General features: G+C 49.1%; 1 protein-coding gene across 1 annotated transcript in view; it reads left to right on the top strand.

Annotated features, from left to right (window-relative positions):
* Nucleotides 1-10,071, top strand: part of LOC128470956 (protoheme IX farnesyltransferase, mitochondrial) — a 49,350-nt gene that overhangs the window by 23,321 nt on the left and 15,958 nt on the right. Inside the window, 4 exon segments of the mRNA XM_053452803.1 lie at nucleotides 3,701-3,771; nucleotides 8,917-9,031; nucleotides 9,034-9,112; nucleotides 9,115-9,150. Of these exon segments, the coding sequence (XP_053308778.1) occupies nucleotides 3,701-3,771; nucleotides 8,917-9,031; nucleotides 9,034-9,112; nucleotides 9,115-9,150 (301 nt within the window).

Consider the following 10,071-nt stretch of genomic DNA (forward strand, 5'->3'; position numbering starts at 1 on the left):
AGAGAAAAGGGTATTAAAGGAGCCTCCATTTTAATGGAAAAGAAAGAAAATCATGATTTGTCGTACGTTGGTCCTTCTCAACGATCTCAATCAGCCATTAATAACGATATCTTTCTGAATTAAAAACCCACGCGCCGTGCTTCAGACCTCCTCGTATTCCGCAGATCCGGTTACTTTGTGGGTTTAATCCGAGAGCGTTTATCTCTGACGATCTGCCATGCTTTGGAAACTAATTTTCACTTTGAAAGCAAACAACAGACACAAAGGCTCTGAGTGCGTTGGTGTTTGGAGATCAGAGAGCGCCCGATAAATGTGTGCGTGTGTATGTGGTGTGTGCGTGTGTGTGTGAATGTGCGTGTGTGTGTGGTGCGTGTGTGGGGGGGTGCTCGCGGAGTAACATCCAAAGGACAGCTTTGACGCTCGTGCATTTCACGTTCTGTTCTTGGTTAAGGCCGTATGTTTATACGCGGCAGCGATACGGTTTATACGCGTGTTATTACGGTGAATGTTAATACGCTGCTGGTTATGAGGAGGGCTGCGAGAAGAACGGGGTCCGCGTGAAACGGACGCACTCTGACCGTGGCCTTCACTTTGCATTTCCGGGCCCCGTGTTTTGTCCGACGGACTTCTGTTCCGCGATGTGATTGGAATCTGCAGGAAACGCTAATTTCACTTTATTGAAGTGTAGCTTAGAAAGATAAAGATTTCAATTGGCGGATCTAGATCACAAGAACAGATGCTGGATGCCCTCATCCCATACATCACAGAGAGCGCGTTTTATCTGGACCCGTCTGAATGGTAACAGCCGGCGAGACCCCTTTTGAACTCCGGTCCTCCTATCTTTCCTATCAGTGTTTTCAGAGTATTGATCTGAGCGGGTCGTTGGAGTGACAGCCTGTGAGTGTGAAGAGAGGAGGCATTCCACGCCGTGCCGGTCCTGTTTATAGAGACCATAAACAAACACTTGAGTAAACCCTAACCTGACCCCTTACCCTGCCAACCAAAGCCCCCCAGACACCTGAGGGGGCAGGGGGCTAAAACTGAATCCAGAAATCTGCACCGGATCATTGCGATCTCGCGGAGCCCGAACCCCCGATACAGTGTATTCCTGACCTGGAGTGGGGTTTTCTTGGAGCCCGGATTCCACGACAGCCATTCCCGGTGAGGAGACGTGCGCGGACTGAAGCGTATAGTCCTGAGGTAGGCAGTTCCACCGGTTACTGCCCCAACCCGGGGTATTTCAGGAAAGCTTCACTCCGGGGTACTTGGCAGAAATCACAGCCTCAATGCGGCACCTACAGCTATGAACTCGATATCACGTATTAAACATTCAATATTTTATTCTCCATAAGGGCGTTGTTTTGGTTCAAAGAAGTGATCTTTGCATTAGGAGTGATCCGGAGATTGCTTGTTTTTGGGGGATCTCATGCGTCGTTGTGAAACATTTTTGCGCTCTTGTGACGTCGCTCTGAACTCGTGTGACGCAGCCGTAAATACTCATTAAACCCCCAAAAAGCCAGCGTTGAGGCGCTCATTGGAATCCGGCCGAGTAGCTGATGCCGTGGCTCGCGTTCTGCGTGTTCTCCCTCGCCGCGTGTGCATAGCGTGTGCATAGCGTGTGCAGATGTGTCTTTTCATTACATTTGCTGCAGATGTGGTGAGAATGTCTAACATAACGGGCTTATACATCACATTTCTGATCCTAAAGAAAATGATGAGGCTTTGTGAAGGAATCCAATTAACACCTCGATGAATAAATTACCTGAATGGAACCCCATCTCCTGTGTCACGCGTGTTTATGTCATGCAGCCGTTACTTAAAATAATGGTTTGCAAAAAAAAGGTTATATATGTGTGTGAGAAGAGGCAGAATAGGAGATGTGGTGAGAATGTCTAACATAACGGGCTTATACATCACAGTAGCCAGCGCAGTTTGCAAACACCCGGACATTAAACGCGTTTCACCGGAGTCTGCAGCCGCTGGCACCTTTGATGTGGTCGCTGCTGTTTGCCGTCATTAGGACTCCAGTAATTGTCTTCCTGACTCTTTCATGATCAGAGCCTCGTATTCATTACAGATCCACACTAATAATTACAACTGAACGAGCGGGGAGATCCGCGGGCAAAGTGTGTCTGTCTGTCACCGGCGGACAGAAACCGCCACTTACATCCGATGCGTAATTCTCATCACGACAGAGACTATCGCACGGCGCCCGAGTTTAGCGCGTTTTACTGTATGCGGGGAAAGCATTTTCTGCGGCTTTCCCTTCATGACCTGAAATAGGTTCCACGCGGAGGAGAAATCCAAATCCAGGTTACCAAAATATCCAGAAAACGTTTTAAATACTAGCCCAGCGTGTAATGCGTCTACTCTCTCCCTTCGCTGCTCTCTCTCCCTTCGCTGCTCTCTCTCCCTTCGCTGCTCTCTCTCCCTTCGCTGCTCTCTCTCCCTTCGCTGCTCTCTCTCCCTTCGCTGCTCTCTCCCTTCGCTGCTCTCTCGCTTCGCTGCTCTCTCGCTTCGCTACTCTCTTGCTTCGCGACAGTTGTCGGGTTCCCTTTAATGTCTTCGGCTTATCAGTGGGTCCTGCATTCGATGCACTGAAAGCATCATACGGATCTTTTCTCGTAGAGGCTCTCGTTTTCTGGCCGCGTGAAGGCTTTCTGGGGCGAGCGTGATTACCGGGGGCGTTCTGTGCATGCGCTCAGACAGAGATAAAAGGCAGGTCTGTGGCAGGTTCTGAATAAACAATGCCGTACAGGACAAGTGGATTAGGGGAGACGATGGAGCCTTTGAAGTGGGGAGCGAGTATCCGCTGATTCCACGCGATGTAAAGCGCCTGCGCCCGTTAAGCGTCTCCTCTGATTGCTGCTAATTAAAGCGGTAGCCGGACTGGGACAGGCTGCGGGGAAACTCGATTCAATCAAACTAAGAACATGCTTGAGAAGTATTAAGGGATTTACTAAAGTTTTCAAGAGGGCAGCCTTTCTGTTCTAAGAGGGGTTTGAAATCAAGAGCATGAAGAGTAGAATGAAGGCAGACAGCCGTTTGTGGATAAATCCCTCCGTATTCTATGTATATTTTTTTATTTAGCGCCTGTAATAATAGTAAGAATATCCGCTGAGGAGGATCATCGGCGATCAGATGCTTCAGGTGCCTTTTTAGAGACATCATCGCTCTAGAGATACATTTTATTTGCTGAGACGCTACAATGTATCACAAAGCACTAACGCCACGTCCTCCTCCGTACGGCGGATCCGTTTTATATTTTATATTCGTGTTCTCAGACCTTTTCCACTCGTAGTATTTTATTATCGGTGTGCAGCGTCACTCAAAGCATTGCGAGCAAACGCCACGTGAGCCCCGGCCCTCCTGGTCGCGTTTGATGGCATCTTTCTTCTCCCGGTTTGCTTTGCTGCGTGCTTCTGCCATTTCACCCCCGCCGTTCTTCTGTCGCCCGCTCGCTCGCTCGCCCGTCCGTGGCTTTGTAGGATTTAGCAGCCCCATTAGGATGCAAAATAGCGCGCCAGCCGCCCTGAAGAACAAGAAGAACCTTTAAGCAAAGCAGCCGATGTTGGATAATATTCATTGTCTGGGAAGCTCATGCGTCGGCTTACGGTATAAATACTCGCGATTAAAACTTATGATATTCCGCTTCCGCGTGTTACTCAGAATGTGACCCAATCTCTCGTTCCTCTTGCAGTTTTTCGAGGTGCCTTTCGATTCCAACATGAACAGGACAAAGAGCCGGCCTCTGGTGCGCGGCCAGATCAGGTAAGAATTGATTTAACCCCGTTATAGCAGCTCAATGCTTTATTCATATAAATATGTGTATACGGAATCTGTGCGATGCGGAGTGTGTCGTGGCCCCGAGCAAATAACCCCGATACGGTGTAGAATATCCGGAGTGCCCTCCGCCATTCATAGTCACCCAGCATTAAATTGCTTTCCAGTCCCCGGCGGCTCCCCGGGGGTTAAGCAGCGGTTTCCTCTCCGTAACGATTAGGTTGTTAATTTCTGCTTGTTTTCACGCTACGTCGCTCCCCTTGGCAAGAACATGATATTTCTGTATTAAAAACTAAAAAAAATTATCGTCATCAAGCTCATCGCCGTGTACCTCGCGCGTTCCACTAATTAGTGCTGGAGATCGTTTGCCCGGCGGCCCTTCTAAGCGCCCGGCACGCGTCTTCTGTTTCTTTATTTGGAGGGGTTATAGAGATGGAAACCTCCATAGGCGCCCCCAGGCTGCGTAATACGCTCCGCTGGACGCGCTTCTGCTCGTTACTCGGATTCAGGGTGTTTTAGTTAAACCTTCTTCAGGGTGAGAGTTTCAGGCGTGTTACGGAACGTGCTTCGGATTAACGCCTCAGGAACTTCTCATCAAAATACATGCAATTCTCCGATAACATTTTGATATTTTTGATGCGAGGCTCTATCACGGGCCCTGCGTTAGTAAATACAAACCATGCGTTTTACGTTCTGAGGATTCTGAATCCCCTAGATTGTAAGCCTGCGAGCCGGGTCCTCTGTGCCTAACGCATCGCTCGTCCCCATTGAATGTATGGAGATATATATATATATATATTACATATATGCGTTTGTATGTAATAGTCTGCACCCGCTCTTTGTGATGTTATAACATGTAGAGGTCATTAGAAGGCACCGTGTACACTGTCAGCTAATTACCACCGTTTAACACCCTGCTGTTTGTTATTCACAGCAAAGTACCTGGAAGTGACATAAAGTCAGTTCGGGGAGTTTATCCGGAGAAAAGCTCCAAGATGATCGTTTCATTGGAGGAGCTCCAGGGCGTAGATGTCGCCATTTGGCGTCCGTTCCTTGGGTAGACGAAGGGCGAGCTTGTAGACTCCTTCAGACGGGGTCACGGGTCTGGCTTCCATGCCTGTATCCCCTCCTCCCAGCGCGTTGGCTGTAGGGTTTGGCCGTCTAATCACTTCTCAATCAATCAAGTAACTTGTCAACGAGCCATTTAAAGTTCCTGCGAGTGTCAGGAGTTGTGAATGAGGGTCAACTAATTCCCCCCCAGACATGTCCTTATCACTGGGGTGAGGCCCAGACACGCTGGGAGCTTCATCCTGAGCCGATAAGGAGCTGGTGGATGGAATTAGACTCCCAGGACGAGAGGGTAGAGGTTCAGAACTAGAGCTCGATACATTATAACCGAGAGTGTACCCAGCGCTTCGCACCGCTACGGTGGGTAAAGAGGGCAATGCGCACAATCCAGGGGATTAAGCCTGTGTGCGGTGAGCCAGACGGCGGCGTTACGTCTGATTTGCCACCGTATGTAAGCTTGCGTATGTAATCTTAAGATTATCCAGAACCTGTAATGATTAGTGAGCGGGGTCTTCGTTATTCGTGTTTGCATGTAGAGGTGCGCGGGGCCTGGTCGCATAAGCTGTGCGCTTCGTGGAGGTGACGTATTTGATTGGCGCGTTTCCGCTCTCTCCGGGATTGTGTGATCCGCTGGTGTACGGCGTAGCAGGGGATCATCGCACGCCGCTGCTGCCGGAATAGATTCGGATTGCTTGGCACTTATTACGGATCGGGGGCCGTATCGCGAAGCAGATGGCTCCTGCACAATGAAATAGTCATGGTGCGTTTGGGTAAATGGCTTCTCCATCTGCTTGCAGTGAGGGGCAGCATCGGCGTATGGGATCCACGTAGGGGGTATCTTAGTGATGGTGAATTCCTGCAGACCCCCAATACAACACAGTGACGCGGGCTTTACCGTCAGAGGAACCATTTAGCAAACATGGGCAGCCGCAGGGTCAGAGGGAGCCGCTTATCCAATAACAAGGGCCAGACATTGTGTGGTCTCTGTTATCTATGGCTGGCTGAGGTTTATAGGAGTGTATTCATCTCATAAAACAGGCAAGTAAATCACAGGAATAGTTTTATTGTTTCACAGAATGAAATGATGTCGTTCCGGGTAACCGTACTGCGGGGGTTATACGGAGATAGTATAATATTATACACGGACCGTTACTTTGGGTTCCGGCTTGGAAAGGACTCAAAATGCTCGAGGGGGGGGTATCCTCTGGCTGCAGCCGTCTGCCCTGTTAACCCCTCTGTGGACGGCGGCCGACCCCCAGCCTCTGACACTGATTGCCACTTGTTTGTAAACAGGTCGCTGGGGGCATCCATCAGAGCGGGGGAGATGTATTACCTCGCTGATGGCTGGATGGGGAAGTCGGGGCAGAAATCACTCAGTGCTGACAGCTAATGATCGCAGTTAATTGAGACGCTGCACCTGGGACGTTCGGCTGTGTTCCTTTACGTATGTGTGTGTGTGTATATGTACTGTATATATAATGTATGTGTGTATATACCGTATATAAGTGTGTGTGTGTATATATATATATATATATATATACTGTATATATAACATATATGTACCGTGTATATGTACATACCTGAGTCTTGATGGTAATTCATACCAGGGTGAGCAGACCCCAAACTCGCGCTGCCTGCCACCGTTACGTTTGGGGGTTTTGTCTGCACGGCCCCAGAAACTCCTTTCCTTCCGAATCACCGGGAAGCAGAACCTATAATCGTGTTCTGCGTTTCCCACACAAAGGCGCACGCCAGGGACAGTAATTATTAATGGGGTTTATATTAACGTGACTTTCGCCCGTCCCGATCGGGCGTCATTATGTCTTCACCCTGAAGCCGAATGAATATATAAAGAATGAGGGGCTGCTCTTATCCCCCCAGGCCGTGGAATTAACACCCAGACCCCGGCGAATGGAAAAGGCCCGGGTCAGAAGGGATTATTTCTCTGTTAAATTTCGTATAAATGTTTAATTAATCGCGTAATTACCGCCACGTCCGTCTTTGGACATCATAAGAGGAGCGGCGAGCGAAGGGCTTTAAATAAAGAGACTGAAGTAAGCTGTCGAGACGATCAGACATCCGGGTCTCGCATTCTCGTCTTTTCCTCATCAAACCGATTCTGTGAATTATGTGGCAGCGTCTGGGGCAGGTATTTAGAAGACACGTATTTACCTCTTTACCTATCGTCCATGTGTTGGGGCGATAGGATGGAGAGGTAATTATGTACCGCGTTACCACCGAAGGATCCATTAGGGGACACCTAGTGTGAAAAATGGCTTATCGTATAGACGGAGAACATAATATCCGGGGCCCGGCCTTTAAACCTGACCCCTAAAGAGCTACTGGCCGCTATAAACCGTATTCTCTTTGAAATATTTTATTAATAATTAATACATGAAATTGCCCAATCAGATTTTTATTCGTTGTGTTTGGGGGGTTTCTGGTCTTTCTTCCGCTTTGGGGGGGCACTGGGGGAGAAGTTCTCCTGGTTCTGTTAGATTTAAACATCCCCCTTTTATCTCTGTGATAGATGCCGGGGGTTTAATGAATGTACCGAGCTTCCTAGCGAGATAACGCGGAAATCGAGCAGTCTAATCCTGAATGACATAAGAGAGCGCCCGGAACGACCCTGCGATAGCATCTCCTCACTGTAGTAAAGTTTGTGATTCGTATAAGTTAGAGCCCGTTAGCCGTAAACCCCCCCGGCCATGTTTCTATTAATTAGGAAGACATATGGAACCAGAAGCACCGGCTCCTTCTAATTAAAATGGAAATTGAATTTAAAAGCATTGTTTTTCATTTTTCCTCTTTTTCTGTGTTTTCGTGCTCCTTATCGCAGTTAAACGCTTAACGATACAGAACGGTAATGAAGCCTCGTCGGCGCGGATCAATGTAAAGGAGCTGCGTTTGTTTAAATGTCCGAAGTCGTAACCGATCCTTTTGCACCAAATATATTACTGCGGGGTTTAAACCTGTAAGAAGCGCCGCCGTACATAAACTCTGTATAGCAGCCGGTGATGCAGGGAATTTCTTAAGCTGTTCGATAACCACGGCTCAGGGTAACGGCTTGATATAAATGTAAAGTTGTATGTTTGGGGCAGTTTCTCCTTTTCCGTGCCCCAGAGAAAAGCCCTAGCGGGGTTGAGGCTGAGATCTGGAGTGGAAAAGCTGCGGCGCATGGGATTTCTCTGCGTTGCTCGGACATGAATTGCCCCGGGTTCTGAGACCCGCAGCACCTGCCTCCCGGCTCCTCACTCTTATTACATGTCACCTGAACAGAATCCTCCTTCCCACCGAGGGAATCACAACCGACTACACCGGAGCCCAACCACCTGTCTGTTCTCTGTGACATCCGGCAGCGACCTTCGTAATCCTGTGTAGTGATAGTGGGCAGTAGGTCCCGTGGGTAGGTGGGCAATAGGTATTGTGGGTAGATAGACACTGCTGAGGTGGGTTGTGCAATGTGTTAGTGGAAAGGGGACGTGAAGTGGGAGCGAGGAGGTGCTACGTGAAAGGTGTCTCAGGACCCGGGGCAAGTTCATGTATGTGTAACCCAGAGAAATCCCATCCTTCATTCCCGATCTCAGCCTCCAACCTGCTAGGGCTTTGGATTCAATACCAAAGCTGCATGGGAACGCGCCTCTACTTCTCCAGAACACGGCAAAGGAGGTTTGTTTTCAAGCCCTCAACAGCGGAGAGCAGAAACTGCCCAAAACGCACCTGCCCCCTGCCAGCGAATTTACATGACAATGCGAACCATTTGCCCTGAGCTGTGATTAATGAACAGTCCTTTGATTGCTTCTCTCTTCCAGCGAAAACATTCCAAGTAATGACTGGTAGGTAATGAAGGGTAATGATTGCGGACGATTTCTACCCGATTCCTGCCGTTGATCCCACGTCCGCTTCTCTGTAACGATGGTTAACATCTGATTAAAGCACTGGAAACATTCTCTCCCCCATGCAAAATATCTTTGTGGTTGTACAAACTGAACCCATCAGCTATATTTTTTTTATGTATTTTTGCATGTGCAGAAAACGTGTATTAATATGTTCTTTTCATTACAGTCCCTTAGTGGCGGTGTCCTTTGCCGCGGCCTGCGCGGTTCCCGGGATCTCCCTGCTGACGTACGCCGTTAACCCTCTGACGGGCGCGCTGGGTGCCTTTAACATCTTGTTGTACACACATGCTGCTACACACCCATGAAGAGGCTCAGCATCGCCAACACTTGGGTGGGCGCCGTGGTGGGCGCCATTCCACCGGTCATGGTTGGACGGCAGCAACTGGGACCCCTGGATGCTGTGAGTGTCTTAGTCTGCTGATTCGCGATGGGTTCCACACAAATGTTTAATTCATGATGTGGCTGGAAAGGATTTTCTCTGTATTCCTGTGTAAAGTCTTACAGCAAGGTCAGGCTGCCATGGACAGAGCGTGGAAACGGCGGCCGTTAGGAGAGGTGGGGGCTTGCGCTGTGCACAGAGAGTAATTATCATTGCCTGTTAATCTGCGGTAATCCCCCTTAACTTTGTTGCAGTGATTTCTGTGCGGGGGGCTGATTGGACGCTGCTTCCCGCTCTGCTGCGTCTGAGCTTTAATGTATAGGAACAAGAAGATGTTACATTATTCATAGAATGGATAGAGGGGAGCGGGACAAACACAGTCCGATCCCCCCTCGACCACAGACTCTGCATGGACCCCTACATTATAAACAGTCTGTAGGGTGACCATGAGGCATAGACCCCTGATACCCCATGTGCCGATGCAGTGAGAGGCAAGAGCCGGGCTGATAATATATTATATTAACACGGTGGGGCTTGTGGAGGGTGGTCGCATCGTAAGGCACTCGTGTAGTGTTTATGTTGCTGGTGCCACATCTATCCCCCCTTCACTGCCCACCGTGACAGCCGTCACCCACATTCTAAATTGTGACGTGAAGCCAGAGGTCCGGCTTGGAAAGCCCTTTCTTAGGGGGGCTTGTTTAATTTGTTTAGATAATCTCCAGTGGTCCGCGCTGGCCCCTGTTGTTGGTGTTGGAGACCCCGGCTGCAGTTTGTTTAAATATATGTTTGGAGCGTTTGCCCCAGGCTGGGACTGTATTAATTAGACTCGCAGCCCGCTTTGTAAAAGGGATTGTGTTCTGTTGTAGGGAGCAGCGCGTTATCGGCCCGCATAAAGGGGCTTTTGTGTTCTACACGAGAAATGTTCCGTTTGCTAGTAGTTTT

The sequence above is a fragment of the Spea bombifrons genome, chromosome 13, assembly GCF_027358695.1.
Source record: "Spea bombifrons isolate aSpeBom1 chromosome 13, aSpeBom1.2.pri, whole genome shotgun sequence".
In the NCBI taxonomy this organism is placed as follows: Eukaryota; Metazoa; Chordata; class Amphibia; order Anura; family Pelobatidae; genus Spea; species Spea bombifrons.